Source organism: Bubalus kerabau, chromosome 4, assembly GCF_029407905.1.
Source record: "Bubalus kerabau isolate K-KA32 ecotype Philippines breed swamp buffalo chromosome 4, PCC_UOA_SB_1v2, whole genome shotgun sequence".
Lineage (NCBI taxonomy): Eukaryota > Metazoa > Chordata > Mammalia > Artiodactyla > Bovidae > Bubalus > Bubalus kerabau.
Genome location: NC_073627.1, coordinates 119,877,004 through 119,897,309, shown reverse-complemented (window position 1 = coordinate 119,897,309; position 20,306 = coordinate 119,877,004). Strand labels below are relative to the sequence as shown.

Sequence of the window (20,306 nt, the reverse complement as noted above, 5' to 3'; positions counted from 1 at the left end):
AGTTATTCGTATCTGTGATATTAGAATCTCTATAATTCTCCCCAATTTGTGAAATTAACACAGCTACGTCTGCTATACTGAACAATGAACTCAACCTTTATATTACTTGAGACGATGAAAAATTTTCAATTACTAAATCGTCTTCAATAAAACCATATGTAAACCAAAATAAGCCACCAGAGCTTTCTATAAAAACAGATGAATCTATCCCAATGAATTTTAACTAAAATAATGTTTTCAACTTATATTAAAACATTTAACTAGAGTTTAAATCCTGGTAACATCAATAAGTAGGTATCCAAACTTTTTCTTCCACTTAAAGCAATAAAAATTGTGGGACATAGAGCAAAACAAACAGCAATGCAAATGAAACATTAAGAGGAGGCAAGAGAGTAAGCATCTATCAAGTGGAAAATCAAACTGAAAGAGTTAGCCAAAAGATTTCAAAGGGAACCAAAAAAATTTTATCCTGAGACCATGTTCTGCACTTGGTAAACTTTGGAACTCCTTTCCATAGTCTCATAGAGCATAGGGAACAGATGACAAAAAAATAAGAGTCCAGCAGGAGTCCTCATAAATCTGGGATCTAAAAGATACATACTAAAATTAAGAGCCATACAGAAGTTAAATCTCCCTCTCCCTAAAAGCTATCCATAAGAGAATGCAAAGAAGGTCTCTGAGAAAAACTTGGTGCTGCAGAAGACTCCTGAGAGTCCCATGGACAGCAAGGAGATCAAACCAGTCAATCCTAAAGGAAATCAACCCTGAATATTCATTGGAAGGACTGATGCTAAAGTTGAACCTCCAATACTTTGGCCACCTGATAGAAAGAGCCAGCTGATTGGAAAAGACCATGATGGTGGAAAACACTGAGGGCAGAAGGAAAAGGGGGTGAAGAGAGAATGTTTAAGTTTCAAATGGTACAAAGGTGGGAGCTGAGGAAACAATGCTGTAATTTATCCAAATACAGGCAAAAAACAGTCAAGAAACAGAAAAGACTGAATATCACAGCTTGAAAAACACCTCATATATGTTGTTGAAATGACACATCTAGAACTAAAGATAGACGGGAAAAGAATATAGAAGAATAAAAAAAAACATGTAGCAGCCAAATTACAACCAAAAGAAACCTAAAATATATATATTAAAATCTAGAACAAAAGGAACATTGAAAAATTAAAGCATTACTAAAAATATTGAAAATTTCATACAGATAAAAGATTTGGTTCATAGGAAAAAATTATCTCTATATGTACCTAATTAGCAACAAAATCTATAAAGCAGAAAATTACAGATCCACATGAAATATACAAATCAATATTGACAGTGAGGTGTTTTTCATGTACTTCTCTAAATAACTGTTAGAATATGGTAAAAATGGGGAAAAAAATCTACTAAGGGTACAGAAGACATGAAGTACATACTTTTCAAACATATATGGAACATTTTTAAAATTACCATATGTTGAGCCAGAAAGCAAGTCTCAACAAATTACAAACCATTAAAAACCACAGAGATCATCTCTATAGTCATCTATATTTTAAAAAAATGAACCTCTAGTTTAAAATTGTTCCCAAAGACATCTCCTAGCCCAAAGACTGAAAAAAGAAATGAGACCCAATCTTATACAAACTCTCCAAGATAATAAAAAAGGGTGGAACTTCTAGGTTCTGAGACCAATAGACTAAAATCTGGAAGTCATTACAAGAAAGGAAAATACAGGCCAGTTTCTGTCATAAACATAATTTCAAAAATCCTAACAAAATTTTGCAATTAACATGAATGTGGTTCAAAGGTCAGACCTTGCTAAGTATAAGACATAATTATCATTATATTTGAATTTAAATATATAAAAGTACCAAACTAAGTTTCAATTAAAACTGTATCTAGTCTACAAATATAAACTCAAAGAATACTAAAATCAGTATAACATGACTCAAACTGTATTAAATGATAAACCAACAATAATACTGGCATTTACCTGTTGCTGTCTTATCACGAAATTCTTCAAGTTTTGTCAAAGTTACTGAAGTCAGCTGTGCTAGATTTACCTCTTTTGGAGGTCTGAAGAATTCTACTATACTATTCACTGTTCTCTGTTAAAATAAGTATAAATAACATGAGGACAAACCCAAGGCAAATAGAAATATATTAAAACTTAGGAATTGCAAAAAATGCTTACTGCATCATATAACATTTCTAAAGGTTCAGCTTCTATGATACACCTCTGAGCAACAGTTTCATCTAAAGGATTTATCTCAAACATAATTTTCAAGAGTGATGCAGCATCATCTAATGAAGACAGGAGGCGGGGTTTTGTTGAGTTATCTGGTAAGCCAGTAACATGAAATGAATCTATTTTGGTTTCAAATCTGCATGAAAAAAAGACAGGAAAAAAATTAGCAATCAATATAATCTTAAAGTATTTTTCAAATTAAAAATAGTAAAATAAAAAAATTTCACTCTGCATTTCTTGCTACTCTGTTTCATGCACAACAAAGAAAATACACAGCTATTTGATCTAAACTGACATAGATTAATTCACAAAGAATTCTATTCACATTTTAATTTCTAGATTAAGAAGTTTTGAAGGGTTTGGGGTTTCTGGTTCCCTATGAAAGGAGTTTTAAGTTACCACTCCATACTAACAAGTAAAAAGCTGAAGAACTGAAAAACCAAAAACTCTTCTTGGATATGCAAGAGGGGAAGACACAGGGTAAACTGCTGCCCCTAAGACTGGACAGACAGACAGACAGTCACAACTTACCAGAGCAGACCTGCAAAAGGAAGACACCATGGACACCAAAACCAAGGCTGGAAAATCTAAACTGTAACTGATGAATTCTGGAGATGTTAGTGTAGATAACTGAGAGTTAAAAACTCTAGAGGGAGCCAGCCATTGGGAGGCCCCAAATAATCTGATATATACCTCCAGGAATTTGACCAAGTTCTAACAGTAAAAACTGGAGAAATATCTCCTCCTCAGGAGAGGAGTGGTCAAACAGGAGATGACTGAACATTGACATTTTAGGAACCAGTCAACTAAAATAGACCAAAATGAGAGAATTTAATTCAGATGACCATTATATCAACTACCGTGGGCAAGAATCCCTTAGAAGGAATGCAGTAGCCCTCAAAGGCAACAAGAGTCTGAAATGCAGTACTTGGGAATGATCTTGGTTTGTTTGCAAAGCAAACCATTCAATATCACAGTAATCCAAGTCTATGCCCCAACCACTAATACTGAAGAAAGTGAATTTGAATGGTTCTATCAAGATCTACAAGACCTTCTAGAACTAACACGCCAAAAAGATGTCCCTTTCATCACAGACAAATGGAATGCAAAAGGAGAAAGTCAAGAGATACCTGCAGTAACAACCAAGTTTGACCATGGAGTACAAAATGAAGCAGGGCAAAAGCTAATAGACTTTTGCAAAGAGAACACACTGGTCAAAGAAAACATTCTTTACCAACAAAGCAAGAGACGACTCTACACAAGGACACTACCAGATGGTCAATTTCAAAATCAGGTTGATTATATTGCTTGCAGCTGAAGATGCAGAAGCTCTTTCAAGTCAGCTAAAACAAGACCAGGAGCTGACTATGGCTCAGATCATGAGTACCTTATTGAAAATTCACACTTAAATTGAAGAAAGTAAGGAAAACCACTAGCTCATTCAGGTATGACTTAAATCAAATGCCTTATGATCATACAGTGAAAGTGAGAAATAGATTAAAGGGATTAGATCTGATAGAGTAAAAACCTATGGATGGAGGTTCATAACACTCTACAGGAGGCAGTGATTAAAACCATCCCCAAGAAAAAGAAATGTAAAAATGCAAAATGTCTGTCTGAGGAGGCCTTACAAATATCTGAGAAAACAGGAGAGGCAAATGGCAAAGGAGAAAAGATATACCCATTTGAATGCAGAGTTCCAGAGAACAGCAAGGAGAGATAAGAAAGCCTTCCTCCAGGATCAATGCAAAGAAATAGAGGAAAACAACAGAATGGGAAGACTAGAGATCTCTTCAAGAAAATTAGAGATACCAAGGGAACTTTTCACGCAAAGATGGGCACAATAAAGGACGGAAATGCTATGAAACTAACAGAAGCAGAAGGTATTAAGAAGGGGTGGCAAAAATACATAGAAGAATTATACAAAAAAGAACTTAATGACCCAGATAACCATGATGGTGTGATCCCTCACCTAGAGGCAGACATTCTGGAGTGTGAAGTCAAGTGAGCATTAGGAAGAATCACCACAAACAAAGTTAGTGGAGGTGACAGAATTCCAGCTGACCTATTTCAGATCCTATAAGATAATGCTTTTAAAGGGCTGCACTCAATATGCCAGTAAATTTGGAAAACTCAGCAGCAGACACAGGATTGCAAAAGGTCAGTTTTCATTCCAATACCAAAGAAAGCACTGCCAAACAATGTTCAAACTACCACACAATTGCCCTCATTTCACATGCTAGCAAAGTAATGCATAAAAATTCTCCAAGCTAGGCTTCAACAGTACGTGAACCAAGATGTTCAAGCTGGATTTAGAAAAGGCATAGGAACCAGAGATCAAATTGTCAACATCTGTTGGATCATAGAAAAAGCAAGATAATTCTCAGAAAAACATCTATTTCTGCTTCACTGACTACACAAAAGCCTTTGTGTGGATCACAACGAAATACAGAAAATTCTTAAAGAGATGGGAATACCATACCACCTTACCTGATTCCTGGGCAATCTGTATGCAGGTTAAAAAAGCGACAATTACAACTGAACATGGAGCAACAGACTGGTCCAAAATTGGGAAAGAAGTACATCAAGATTATATACTGCACCCTGCTTATTTAACTTCTATGCAGAGTACATCATGCAAAATGTTGGGTTGGATGAATCACAGGCATCAAGATTGCTGGGAGAAATATCAAATTTCCTCAGATATGCAGATGATACCACCCTAATGGCAGAAAGCAAAGAGGAACTAAAGAGACTCCTGATGAAGGTGAAAGAGGAGAGTGAAAAGCCAGCTTAAAACTCAACATGTGGAGAGGGGAGTACAGCTTCCAAGAGAGAGGAGGCCGAGAATGGGGACCAGAGTCATATGTGGTGGATGGGACGCTTGGGCTTCACAGGAAAGAAGATGGAGAGTGCACAGCAGGTGTCTGTGACTGGATTTGCATTTGAAATTTGGCCTCCGCAGAAGAAGTGTTTACTGGGACAGCATGAGCAGAAGATGGACCAGAGCAAGGCTGATGAGTGGCCCAGGTGACACATTCACATGGAAAATCTCCTTCCCATTCTTGTCTTCATCTCCAAGAACAGGTACTCTGCGTGTCGTGGAGAATATATCAAGCCCTGAGCCTTTGGAGTGGGAGCAGTAACTCCAAGACCCTAGACTATCAGAGACTAACCCTAGGGAGTATCAAATAGTGAGAACTCACACAAAGGAAACCACTTGAATACAAGACCTGGCATTACCAGGTAGTACCCTGTGCAGTACACCTCATCTAAACAACAACAAAAAACAAAAATACAAAACCAATCATCAGCAAATAGGATTACCACCTCACTCAGCCTTGCCCATTAGAGGGAAAAGAAACAAACACTCAGCACAAATTTCAGCCTATAGGAAGCTTACACAAACCACTGCACCAAACTTAGGAGGGCAGAAATCAAAAGGAAGAAAGAATTCAACCATGAAGCCTAGGAAAAGGAGACCTCAAACACAAAGTTAAAAAAATAACACAAATGAAGGAACAAACTAGAAACACAGAAGTCCAAATAAATGAAGAGAAAATAGGCAAACACCTGAAAAAGAATTCAGAATAATGATAGTAAAGATTATCATAAACCTTGAAAACAAAATGGAGAAAATACAAGAATGAACTAACAAAGATGGAGAAGAAGTGAAGACTAAACATAGAGACAAAAAACAGAATTACTTAAATTTAAAATACTCTATAAGAAATCAAGAGCAGAATATCTAAAGCAGAAGAACGAATCAGTGAATTGGAAGATAAAATGGTGGAAATAACTTCTGAAGAGCAGAATAAAGGAAAAAGAATGAAAATAACTGAGGATAGCATCAGAGACATCTGGGACAATATAAAATGCACCAACATTCAAATTATAGGAGTCCCAGAAGAAGAAGAGAAAAAGAAAGGGTATGAGAAAATTTTTGAAGAGATTATAGTTGAAAATTTCCCCAACATGGAAAAGGAATAGTCAATTAAGTCCTAGAGGCACAAAGAGTCCCATACAGGATAACCCAAGGAGAAACATGCCAACACATATACTAATCAAACTAACAAAGACTAAACACAAAGAAAGAATATTAAAAACAGCAAAGGAGAAGCAACAAGTAACATACAAGGGAAACCCCATATGCTTAACAGCTGATCTTTCAGCAGAAACTCTGCAGGCCAAAAGGAAATAGCAGGATATATTTAAAGTACTGAAAGGGAAAAATCTACAACCAAGATTACCCAGCAAAGATCTCATTCAAAATAGATAGAGAAATAAAAAGCTTTCAGACAAGCAAAATTTAAGAGAATTCAGTACCACCAAACTGGCTTTACAATAAATGTTAAAGGGACTTACAAGAAAAGAAAAAGATGTACAAAATCAACCCGAAACAATTAAGAAAATGGCAACAGGAATATATATATCAATAATTACTTTAAATGTAAATGGATTAAGTGCTCCAACCGAAAGACACAGACTGGCTGAATGGAAACAAAAACAAAACCCACATATATGCTGTCTACAAGAAACACACTTCAGACCTAAAGACACATATAGATGGAGAGTGAGAGGATGGAAAAATATACTCCATGCAAATGGGAAGCAAAAGAAAGGCTGGAGTAGCAATCCTCATATCAGACAAAATAGACCTTAAAATAAAGAAGATTACAAGAGATAAGGAAGGACACTACATAATGATCAAGGGATCAATCCAAGAGGAAGACATAACAACTGTAAATATCTATGCACCCAACATAGGAGCACCTCAATACATAAGACAAACACTGCTGCTGCTGCTGCTGCTAAGTCACTTCAGTCATGTCTGACTCTGTGCAACCCCATAGACAGCAGCCCAAGAGGCTCCCCCATCCCTGGGATTCACCAGGCAAGAACACTGGAGTGGGTTGCCATTTCCTCCTCCAATTCATGAAAGTGAAAAGTGAAAGTGAAGTCGCTCAGTCGTGCCCGACTCTTAGCGACCCCATGGACTGTAGCCTACCAGGCTCCTCCATTCATGGGATTTTCCAGGCAAGAGTACTGGAGTGGGGTGCCATTGCCTTCTCCAAGACAAACACTAACAGACATAAAAGGAGAAATTGACAGTAACACAGTAATAGTAGGAGACTTTAACACCCCACTCACACCAATGGACAGATCATCAAAACAGAAAATTAATAAGGAAACACAAGTCTTAAATGATACATTAGATGAAATGGATCTCATTGATATCTTCAGGACATTCCATCCAAATGCAGAAGAATACACCTTCTCAAGATTGACTTCCTTGGTGGCTCAGATGGTAAAGTGTCTGTCTACAATGCGGGAGACCCGGGTTCGATCCCTGGGTTGGGAAGATCCCTTGGAGAAGGAAATGGCAATCCACTCCAGTACTATTGCCTGGAAAATCCCATGGACAGAGGAGCCTGGTGGGTTACAGTCCATGGGGTCGCAAAGAGTCAGACACGACTGAGCGACTTCACGTCACACCTTCTCAAGTGCACATGGAACATTCTTCACAATAGACCACATCCTGGGTCACAAATCAAACTTCAGTAAACTTAAGAAAACTGAAACTGTATCAAGCATTTTCTCTGACCACAACATTTTGAGATTAGATATCAATTACAAGAAAAAAAACTGTAAGAAACACAAACACATGGAGATTAAACAACACGTTTCTAAATAACCAACAGGTTACTGAAGAAATCAAAAGGGAAATCAAAAAATTTCTAGAAACAAATGACAATGAAAACACAACTCAAAACCTATGGGATGCAGCAAAAGGTTTTCTGAGAGAGAAGTTTATAGCAATACAAATCTACCTCAAGAAACAAAAAAAAACCATCAAATAGACAACCTAACTTTACACCTAAAAAGCTGGAAAAAGAACAAAAAAAACCCCAAAAATTAGTAGAAGGAAAGAAATCATAAAGATCGGAGCAAAAATAAATAAAAAAGAAATGAAAGAAACAACAGTAAAGGTTAATAAAACTAAAAGTTGGTTCTTTGAGAAGATAAACAAAATTCACAAACCTTTAGCCAGACTCAGTACGAAAAAAAGACAGAAGAATCAAATCAACAAAATAAGAAATGAAAACAGAGAGCGTTACAACAGACAATGCAGAATTACAAAGAACTATAAGAGACTATTATGAACAACTATATGGCAATAAAATGGATAACCTGGAACAAATGCACAGATTCTAAGAAAAGTTCAATCTTCCAAGACTGAACCAGAAAGAAATACAAATTATGAACAACCCAATTACAAGCACTGAAGTTGAAGTTGTGATCAAAAATCTCCCAAAAAACAAAAGCCCAGGACCAGATGGCTTCACAGGAAAATTCCATCAAACATTTAGAGAAGAGCTAATGCCTATCCTTCTAAAATTCTTCGATCCTTCAAAAAATTGCAGAGGAAGAACACTTCCAAATTGATTCTACGAGGCCACCATCACCCTGATACCAAAATCAAAGACAGCACACAAAAAAGAAAACTATAGGCCAATATCACTGACGAACATAGATGCAAAAATCCTCAACAAAATCTTAGCAAACAGAATTCAGCAACACATCAAAAACCTCATACACCATGATCAAGTTGAGTTTATTCCAGGAATGCAAGGATTCTCCCTTATATGCAAATCAATCAATGTGATGCACCATTATTAACAAATTGAAAGATAAAAACCATATGATCATAATAGATGCCAAAAAAGTCTTTAACAAAATTCAGCACCCATTTATGATGAAAACTCTTCAAAAAATAGGCATAGAAGGAACCTGCCTCAACACAGTAAAGGCCATATATGATAAGCCTACAGCAAACATCATTCTCAAGGTGAAAACTGAAAGCATTCCCCCTAAGATCAAGAACAAGACAAGGTTTTCCACTTTCATCACTATTATTCAACATAGTTCTGGAAGTCCTAGCTATAGCAATCAAAGAAAAAGAAATAAAAGGAATCCAGATTGGAAAAGAAGAAGTAAAGCTCTCACTGTTTGCAGATGACATGATACTGTACATGAGTGAGTGAGTGAGTGAAGTCACTCAGTTGTGTCTGACTCTTAGCGACCCCGTGGACTGTAGCCCACCAGGCTCCTCCGTCCATGGGATTCTCCAGGCAGGAAAACTGAAGTGGGTTGCCATTTCCTTCTCCAGGGTATCTTCCCAATCCAGGGATCGAAGCCATGTCTCCCACATTGCAGGCAGACGCTTTAAACTCTGAGCCACCAGGGAAGCTCACTGATACTATACATATGCTATGCTAAGTTGCTTCAGTCATGTCCGACTCTGTGCGACCCCACAGACGGCAGCCCACCAGGCTCCGCCATCTCTGGGATCCTCCAGGCAAGAATACTGGAGTGGGTTGCCATTTCCTTCTCCAATGCATGAAAGTGAAAAGTGAAAGGGAAATCGCTCAGTCGTGTACGACTCCTAGCGACCCCATGGACTGCAGCCTACCAGGCTCCTCTGTCCATGGAATTTTCCAGGCAAGAGTGCTGGAGTGGGGTGCCATTGCCTTCTCCAGATACTATACATAGAAAACCCAAAAGATAGTATCAGAAAATTACTAGAGCTAATCAGTGAAATTAGCAAAGTCGCAGCATACAAAATCAATACACAGAAATCACTTGCATTTCTATATTTAACAATGAAAAATCAGAAAGAAATTAAGGAATCAATCCCATTCACCATTGCAACACAAAGAATTAAATATCTAGGAATAAACTTACCTAAGGGGACAAAAGAACCGTAAACGGAAAATTACAAGACACTAATGAAAGAAATCAAAGATGACATAAACAGATGGAGAGAGATTCCATGTTCCTGGGTAGGAAGAATCAATACTGTGAAAATGACTATACTACCAAATGCAATCTACAGATTCAATGCAATCCCTATCAAACTACCAATGACGTTTTTTCACAGAACTAGAACAAAAATTTCACAATTCATATGGAAACACAAAAGACCCCAAATAGTCAAAGCAGTCTTAAGAAAGAAGAATGGAGCTGGAGGAAATCAACCTTCCCGACTTCAGATTATACTACAAACAGTCATCAAGACAGTATGGTACTGGCACAAAAACAGAAATACAGACCAATGGAACAAGATAGAAAGTCCAGAAATAAACCCATGCACCTATAGGTACCTTATTTTTGACAAAGGAGGCAAGAATATACAATGGGGCAAAGACAGACTCTTCAATCAATGGTATTGGGAAAACTGGACAGCTACCTATAAAAGACTCACGTCCATCCAGTCAGTGATGCCATCCAGCCATCTCATCCTCTGTCGTCCCCTTCGCCTCCTGCCCCCAATCCCTCCCAGCATCAGAGTCTTTTCCAATGAGTTAACTTTTCACATGACCTGGCCAAAGTACTGGAGTTTCAGCTTTAGCATCATTCCTTCCAAAGAAATTCCAGGGCTGATCTCCTTCAGAATGGACTGGTTGGATCTCCTTGCAGTCCAAGGGACTCTCACGAGTCTTCTCCAACACCACAGTTCAAAAGCATCAATTCTTCAGCACTCAGCCTTCTTCACAGCCCAACTTTCACATCCATACATGACCACAGGAAAAACCATAGCCTTGACTAGACAGACCTTTGTCGGCAAAGTAATGTCTCTGCTTTTCAATAAGCTATCTAGGTTGGTCATAACTTTCCTTCAAAGGAGTAAGCGTCTTTTAATTTCATGGCTGCAGTCACCATCTGCAGTGATTTTGGATCCCAGAAAAATAAAGTCTGACACTGTTTCCACTGTTTCCCCATCTATTTCCCAAGAAGTGATGGGATCAAATGCCATGATCTTAGTTTTCTGAATGTTGAGCTTTAAGCCAACTTTTTCACTCTCCACTTTCACTTTCACCAAGAGACTTTATAGTTCCTCTTCACTTTCTTCCAAAAGGGTGGTGTCATCTGCATATCTGAGGTTATTGATATTTCTCCCAGCAATCTTGATTCCAGCTTGTGCTTCTTCCAGTCCAGCGTTTCTCATGATGTACTCTGCATATAAGTTAAATAAGCAGGGTGACAGTATACAGCCTTGATGAACTCCTTTTCCTATTTGGAACCAGTCTGTTGTTCCATGTCCAGTTCTAACTGTTGATTCCTGACCTGCATACAGGTTTCTCCAGAGGCAGGTCAGTATGTCTGGTATTCCCATCTCTTTCATTTTTTTTTTTTATTTTTAATTTTATTTTGTTTTTAAACTTTACATAATTGTATTAGTTTTGCCAAATATCAAAATGAATCCGCCACAGGTATACATGTGTTCCTGTGATCCACACAGTCAAAGGCTTCAGCATAGTCAATAAAGCAGAAATAGATGTTTTTCTGGAACTCTCTTCCTTTTTCCATGATCCAGCGGATGTTGGCTATTTGATCTCTGGTTCCTCTGCCTTTTCTAAAACCAGTTTGAACATCTGAAAGTTCACGGTTCACGTATTGCTGAAGCCTGGCTTGGAGAATTTGAGCATGACTTTACTAGCATGTGAGATGAGTGCAATTGTGCGGTAGTTTGAACATTCTTTGGCATTGCCTTTCTTTGGGATTGGAATGAAAACTGACCTTTTCCAGTCCTGTGGTCACTGCAGAGTTTTCCAAACTTTCTGGCATATTGAGTGCAGCACTTTCACAGCATCATCTTCCAGGATTTGAAATAGCTCAACTGGAATTCCATCACCTCCACTAGCTTTGTTTGTAGTGATGCTTTCTAAGGCCCACTTGACTTCACATTCCAGGATGTCTGGCTCTAGGTCAGTGATCACATCATCATAATTATCTTGGTCTTGAAGATCTTTTTTGTACAGTTCTTCTGTGTATCCTTGCCATCTCTTCTTAATATCTTCTGCTTCTGTTAGGTCCCTACCATTCCTGTCCTTTATTGAGCCCGTGTTTGCATGAAATGTTCCCTTGGTATCTCTAATTTTCTTGGAGATCTCTAGTCTTTCCCATTCTATTGTTTTCCTTTATTTCTTTGCATTGATCGCTGAGGAAGGCTTTCTTATCTCTCCTTGCTATTCTTTGGAACTCTGCATTCAGATGCTTATATCTTTCCTTTTCTCCTTTGCTTTTTGCTTCTCTTCTTTTCACAGCTATTTGTAAGGCCTCCCCAGACAGCCATTTTGTTTTTTTGCATTTCTTTTCCATGGGGATGGTCTTGATCCCTGTCTCCTGTACAATGTCATGAACCTCTGTCCACAGTTCATCAGGCACTCTATCTATCAGATCTAGGCCCTTAAATCTATTTCTCACTTCCACTGTATAATCATAAGGGATTTGATTCAGGTCATACCTGAATGGTCTAGTGGTTTTCCCTACTTTCTTCAATTTAAGTCTGAATTTGGCAATAAGGAGTTCATGATCTGAGCCACAGTCAGCTCCTGGTCTTGTTTTTGCTGACTGTGCAGAGCTTCTCCATCTTTGGCTGCAAAAAATATAATCAATCTGATTTCAGTGTTGACCATCAAGGGATGTCCATGTGTAGAGTCTTCTCTTGTGTTGTTGGAAGAGGGTGTTTGCTATGACCACTGCATTCTCTTGGCAAAACTCTATTAGTCTTTGCCCTGCTTTATTGCATATTCCAAGGCCAAATTTGCCTGTTACTCCAGGTGTTTCTTGACTTCCTACTTTTGCATTCCAGTCCCCTATAATGAAAAGGACATCTTTTTTGGGTGTTGGTTCTAGAAGGTCTTGTAGGTCTTCAACTTCAGCTTCTTCAGCGTTACTGGTTGGGGCATAGACTTGGATTACTGTGATACTGAATGGTTTGCCTTGGAAACGCACAGAGATCATTCTGTCATTTTTGAGACTGCATCCAAGTACTAAATATCGGACTCTTTTTTTTGACCATGATGGCTACTTCATTTCTTCTAAGGGATTCCTGCCCACAGTAGTAGATACAATGGTCATCTGGGTTAAATTCACCCATTCCAGTCCATTTTAGTTTGCTGATTCCTAGAATGTCAGTGTTCACTTTGCCATCTCCTGTTTGACCACTTCCAATTTGCCTTGATTCATGGACCTAAGATTCCAGGTTCCTATGCAATATTGCTCTTTACAGCATCAGACCTCACTTCTATCACCAGTCACATCCACAACTGGGTATTGTTTTTGCAGCCGAGAGGAGCAACCCCACGTCCAAGGAGCGGTGGCTGCATGGGTGCAGGAGGGCCAAGAGGAGCTACTCCATGTTCAGGGTCAGGAGGGGCAGCAGTGAGGAGATACCCCTCGTCCAAGGTAAGGAGCAGCGGCTGTGCTTTGCTAGAGCAGTCGTGAAGAGATACTGCACATCCAAGTAAGAGAAACCCAAGTAAGACAGTAGGTGTTGCGAGAGGGCATCAGAAGGCAGACACACTGAAACCATAATCACAGAAAACTAGTCAATCTAATCACACAGCCCACAGCCTTGTCTAACTCAATGAAACTAAGCCATGCCCTGTGGGGCCACCCAAGATGGGTGGGTCATGGTGGAGAGGTCTGACAGAATGTGGTCCACTGGAGAAGGGAATGGCAAACACTTCAGTATTCTTGCCTTGAGAACAGTATGAAAAGGCAAAATGATAGGATACTAAAAGAGGAACTCCCCAGATCAGTAGGTGCCCAATATGCTACTGGAGATCATGGAGAAATAACTCCAGAAAGAATGAAGGGATGGAGCCAAAGGAAAAACAATACCCAGTTGTGAATGGGATTACTGGTCTTTAAAAACAGGTACTGAAGGCTCCAGGAGAGATGACAAGCTGCTGCTGCTGCTGCCCTCATGGACTCCAGGAGCAATCTTGAGCTGCCACTGACACCCTTGCAGGTTCCAGGAGCAGTCATGAGCCATCTCCAGTGCCACTGCGGGCTCTGGAGGCATGCACAAGCTGCCACTGCACCCAAGAGCCCCAGGAAGGGCACCAGCCACTGCATGTACACATCGCCTATCAAGGGGATAACAGCCAGCACACGCTGAGAACAGAGGCAGCAGACATCCATATTAAAAACAGCCCTTGCCCAAATATATTATTAATCCCGCACAAGTGACGAAAGAATGCTCCCACATATAAAAAGCCCTCAAAGATCAGAGTAGACAATTGTTTCTCCTAACTTTACATAGTAAGAGAAGTATAAGTAAAATGAAGAAGCAGAAGAATGACTCCCAGTAAAAAGATCAAGAGAATTCCCCTGAAAGAACAATGACACAGACCTCTTCAGTCTAATAGACACCAAATTCGAAAGATAAAATTAAATATAAAATATAGGGGGGGGTCCTAAGATGGCAGTGGAATAGGATGGGGAGACCACTTTTTCCCCCAAAAATTCATCAAAAGAACATTTAAACGCTGAGTAAATTCCACAAAACAACTTCTGAATGCTGGCAGAGGACATCAGGCATCCTGAAAAGCAGCCCATTGTCTTCGAAAGGAGGTAGGAAAAAATATTAAAGACAAAAAAAGAGACAAAAGAGGTAGGAACGGAGCTCCATCCCGGGAAGGGAGTCTTAAAAAGAGAGAAGTTTCCAAACACCAGGGAACACTCTCACTGCCAAGTCTGTGGCAAGCCTTGGGAGCACAGAGGGCAACATAACAGGGAGGAAAAATAAATAATTAAAACCCACAGATTACAAGCCCAACAGTAACTCCCCCAGCAGAGAAGCAGCACAGACGCCTGCACCCGCCACTAGCAAGCGGGGGCTGGGCAGGGAGGCGTGGGCTGCATTGCTTAGAGTAAGGACTGAGCCTGAATGCTCTGAGGGCAATCTGAGCGAACTAACTTGGGCTAGCAACCAGACTGTGGGAGAGCTACCACGCGAAAAGCCAGCCCTAACCTACGACACTGCCAGGCCCGCGCACAGAACAAAAGACTGAACAGAGATAGCCGGCTGCAGACCATCCCCCTCCGGTGACAGGCAGCCAGAGCTGGAAAAGGGCAATCGCAGCCCCAGAGAGACATTATCTACAAAACTGCAAGCAGGCTTCTTTGATAACTAAGACTTCTTGGGGTTCTGGACAGTCAACATCTGCCTGAGAAGGTGCACCGGATGTACACCCAGAAAACCGAGCAGCAGGGAAGGGGGAGGGGATAAGTTGCAGCAACCACGCCCACCAAACACTTCATCACCTGAGCTGCTCGACCTGGGAAGGGCACAAAACGCAGGCCCAACCGAGTCTGTGCCTTTGAGGACTACACGAGTGCCTGAACCTGAGTGGCTTAGACCTGGGAGGTGCATGCAGCCCAGGGCCGGCCTCAGACGGTTCCGGCGAAGCAACCTAGAGCCTGAGCAGTGTGGACAGGGAGGGCACACGCACGGTGAGTGGGGGCAGGCCCAGTGTGGCCAAGACATGGTAAGCACACTCCAGTGTTATTTGTTTGCAGCGTCCCTCCCTCCCCACAGTGCGACTGAACAAGTGAGCCTAAAAAAAGTGTCCACCACCAACCACCTTGTGTTAGGGTGGAAATCAGACACTGAAGAGACCAGCAAACAGAAGAAGCTAAAACAGAGGGAGCCGCCTTGGAAGTGACAGGTGCAATAGATTAAAACCCTGTAGTTAGTACCAACTACATAGGAAAGGGCCTACAGATCTTGAGAAATATAAGCTGGACCAAGGAACTATCCGAAAATGAACTGACCCCACACTGCCCACAACACCACCAGAGAAAGTCCTAGATATATTTTTACTATTTTTATGATCATTCTTTTTTAATTTGTATGTCCTGTATTACTTCTTTAATTTTCATTTTTATAAGCTACTATTACTTTGAAAAACAAAAAGACCCTATTTTTTTAAAGCAAACTTCATATATATATATATATATATTTTTTTTTTTATAATTTTTGTGACTTTTTTTTTCTTCTTCTTTTCTTTAATATTGTATTTTTCAAATTCCAACCTCTACTCTAGATTTTTAATCTTTACTTTTTGGTATTTGTTATCAATGTTGTACCTTTAAGAACCCAATCTTCAGTACCCATTTTTACTTGGGAGCGAGATTACTGGCTTGACTTCTCTCTCCCCCTTTGGACTCTCCTTTTTCTTCACCAGGTCACCTCTCTCTCCTCCCTCCCCCTTCTCTTCTCTACCCAACTCTGTGAATCTCTGTGTGTTCCAGACGGTGGAGAACACTTAGGGAACTGATTACTGGCTGGATCTGTGTCTCTCCTTTTGATTCCCCCCTTTTATCCTCCTGGCCACTTCTGTCTCCTTCCTCCCTCTTCTCTTTTCTGTATCACTCCATAAACATCTCTGAGTGGTCCAGACTGTGGAGCACACATAAGGAAGTGATTACTGGCTAGCTTGCTCTCTCCTCTTTTGATTCCACCTCATCTCATTTGGGTCACCTCTAACTCCCTCCTCCCTCTTCTCTTCTCCATGTAACTCTGTGAACCTCTCTGGGTGTCCCTCACTGTGGAGAAACTTTTCATCTTTAACCTAGATGTTTTATCAATGGTGCTGTACAGAAGGAAAAGTCTTGAGACTACTGTAAAAATAAGACTGAAAATCAGAAGCAGGAGGCTTAAGTCCAAATCCTGAGAATACCAGAGAATTCCCGACTCCAGGGAGCGTTAATTGACAGGAGCTCATCAAATGCCTCCATACCTACACTGAAACCAAGCACCACACAAGGGCCAACAAGTTCCAGAGCAAGACATACCACGCAAATTCTCCAGCAACACAGGAACACAGCCCTGAGCTCCAAAATACAGGTTGCCCAAAGTTACACCAAAACCACTGACATCTCATAATTCATTACTGGACACTTCATTGCACTCCAGAGAGAAGAAATCCAGCTCCACACACCAGAACACAGACACAAGCTTCCCTAACCAAGAAACCTTGACAAGCCACCTGTACAACCCCAACCACAGTGAGGAAACTCCACAATAAAGAGAACGCCACAAACTGCCAGAATACACAAAGGCCACCCCAAACTCAGCAATATAAACAAGATGAAGAGACAGAGGAATACCCAGCAGATAAAGGAACAGGATAAATGCCCACCAAACCAAACCAAAGAGGAAGAGATAGGGAATCTACCTGATAAAGAATTCCAAATAATGATAGTGAAAATGATCCAAAATCTTGAAATCAAAATGGAATCACAGATAAATAGCCTGGAGATAAGGATTGAGAAAATGCAAGAAAGGTTTAACAAGGACCTAGAAGAAATAAAAAAGAGTCAATATATAATGAATAATGCAATAAATGAAGTCAAAAACACTCTGGAGGCAACAAATAGTAGTATAACGGAGGCAGAAGATAGGATTAGTGAATTAGAAGATAGAATGGTAGAAATAAATGAATCAGAGAGGAAAAAAGAAAAACAAATTAAAAAAAATGAGGACAATCTCAGAGACCTCCAGGACAATATTAAATGCCCCAACATTCGAATCATAGGAGTCCCAGAAGAAGAAGACAAAAAGAAAGACCATGAGAAAATACTTGAGGAGATAATAGTTGAAAACTTCCCTAAAACGGGGAAGGAAATATTAACCCAAGTCCAAGAAACCCAGAGAGTCCCAAACAGGATAAACCCAAGGTGAAACACCCCAAGACATATATTAATCAAATTAACAAAGATCAAACACAAAGAACAAATATTAAATGCAGCAAGGGAAAAACAACAAATAACACACAAGGGGATTCCCATAAGGATAACAGCTGATCTTTCAATAGAAACTCTTCAGGCCAGGAGGGAATGGCAAGATATACTTAAAGTGATGAAACAAAATAACCGACAGCCCAGATTACAGTACCAAGCAAGGATCTCATTCAAATATGAAGGAGAAATTAAAAGCTTTACAGACAAGCAAAAGCTGAGAGAATTCAGCACCAACAAACCAGCTCGCCAACAAATGCTAAAGGATATTCTCTAGACAGGAAACACAAAAAGGGTGTATAAACTCAAACCCAAAACAATAAAGTTAATGGCAACGGGATCATGCTGCTGCTGCTGCTGCTAAGTCGCTTCAGTCGTGTCCGACTCTGTGCGACCCCATAGACGGCAGCCCACCAGGCTCCCCCGTCCCTGGGATTCTCCAGGCAAGAACACTGCAGGGGCTTGCCATTTCCTTCTCCAATGCATAAAAGGGAAAAGGGAAAGTGAAGTCACTCAGTCATGTCCGACTCTTAGCGACCCCATGCACTGCAGCCCACAAGGCTCCTCCGTCCATGGGATTTTCCAGGCAAGAGTACTGGAGTGGGGTGCCATTGTCAATAATTACCTTAAATGGGTTGAATGCCCCAACCAAAAGACAAAGACTGGCTGAATGGATACAAAAACAAGACCCCTATATATGTTGTCTACAAGAGACCCACCTCAAAACAGGGGACACATACAGACTGAAAGTGAAGGGATGTAAAAAGATATTCTATGCAAATAGAGACCAAAAGAAAGCAGGAGTAGCAATACTCATATCAGATGAAATAGACTTTAATACAAAGGCTGTGAAAAGAGACAAAGAAGGTCACTACATAATGATCAAAGGATCAATCCAAGAAGAAGATATAACAATTATAAATATATATGTACCCAACATAGGAGCAGTGCAATATGTAAGACAAACACTAACAAGTATGAAAGGGGAAATTAACAATAACACAATAATAGTGGGAGACTTTAATACCCCACTCACACCTATGGATAGATCAACTAAACAGAAAATTAACAAGAAAACACAAACTTTAAATGATACAATAGACCAGTTAGACCTAATTGATATCTATAGGACATTTCACCCCAAAACAATGAATTTCACCTTTTTTTCAAGTGCACACGGAAACTTCTCCAGGATAGATCACATCCTGGGCCATAAATCCATCCTTGGTAAATTCAAAAAAATTGAAATCATTCCAAGCATCCTTTCTGACCACAATGCAGTAAGATTAGATCACAATTACAGGAGAAAAACTATTAAAAATTCCAATATATGGAGGCTGAACAATATGCTGCTAAATAACCAACAAATCACAGAAGAAATCAAAAAAGAAATCAAAATATGCATAGAAATGAATGAAAATCAAAACACAACAACCCTAAACCTGTGGGACACTGTAAAAGCAGTGCTAAGGGGAAAGTTCATAGCAATACAGGAATACCTCAAAAAAACAAGAAAAAAGTCAAATAAATAACCTAACTCTACACCTAAAGCAACTAGAAAAGGAAGAAATGAAGAACCCCAGGGTTAGTAGAAGGAAAGAAATCTTAAAAATTAGGGCAGAAATAAATGCAAAAGAAACAAAAGAGACCATAACAAAAATCAACAAAGCCAAAAGTTGGTTCTTTGAAAGGATAAATAAAACTGACAAACCATTAGCCAGACTCATCAAGAAACAAAAGGAGAAAAATCAAATCAATAAAATTAGAAATGAAAATGGAGAGATCACAACAGACAACAGAGAAATACAAAGGATCATAACAGACTATCAGCAATTATATGCCAATAAAATGGACAATGTGGAAAAAATGGAAAATTCTTAGAAAAGTACAACTTTCCAAAACTGAACCAGGAAGAAATAGAAAATTTTAACAGACCCATCACAAACACAGAAATTGAAACTTTAATCAGAAATCTTCCAGCAAACAAAAGCCCAGGTCCAGACGGCTTCACAGCTGAATTCTACCAAAATTTTAGAGAAGAGCTAACACCTATCCTACTCAAACTCTTCCAGAAAATTGCAGAGGATGGTAAACTTCCAAACTCATTCTATGAGGCCACCATCACCCTAATACCAAAACCTGACAAAGATGCGATAAAAAAAGAAAATTACAGGCCAAAATCACTGATGAACATAGATGCAAAAATCCTTAACAAAATTCTAGCAATCAGAATCCAACAATACATTAAAAAGATCATACACCATGACCAAGTGGGCTTTATCTCAGGGATGCAAGGATTCTTCAATATCCGCAAATCAATGTAATACACCACATTAACAAATTGAAAAATAAAAGCCATATGATTATCTCAATAGATGCAGAGAAAGCCTTTGACAAAATTCAACATCCATTTATGATAAAAAAAACTCTCCAGAAAGCGGGAATAGAAGGAACATACCTCAGCATAATAAAA

General features: G+C 39.5%; 1 protein-coding gene across 5 annotated transcripts in view; it reads right to left on the bottom strand.

Moving 5' to 3' along the window:
- VPS13A (vacuolar protein sorting 13 homolog A) overlaps nt 1-20,306 on the bottom strand; it is a 266,066-nt gene that overhangs the window by 180,796 nt on the left and 64,964 nt on the right. For all 5 annotated transcript variants that reach the window (XR_008713637.1, XM_055578364.1, XM_055578365.1 and 2 more), the window contains exons 18-19: nt 2,183-2,372; nt 1,982-2,096 (exon numbers count right to left, since the gene is read on the bottom strand). Coding sequence is in view for 4 of the 5 variants with exons in the window: in XM_055578364.1 (XP_055434339.1) it covers nt 1,982-2,096; nt 2,183-2,372 (305 nt within the window). In the remaining variant the exon portion in view is untranslated. The remainder of the gene's footprint in view (nt 1-1,981; nt 2,097-2,182; nt 2,373-20,306) is intronic.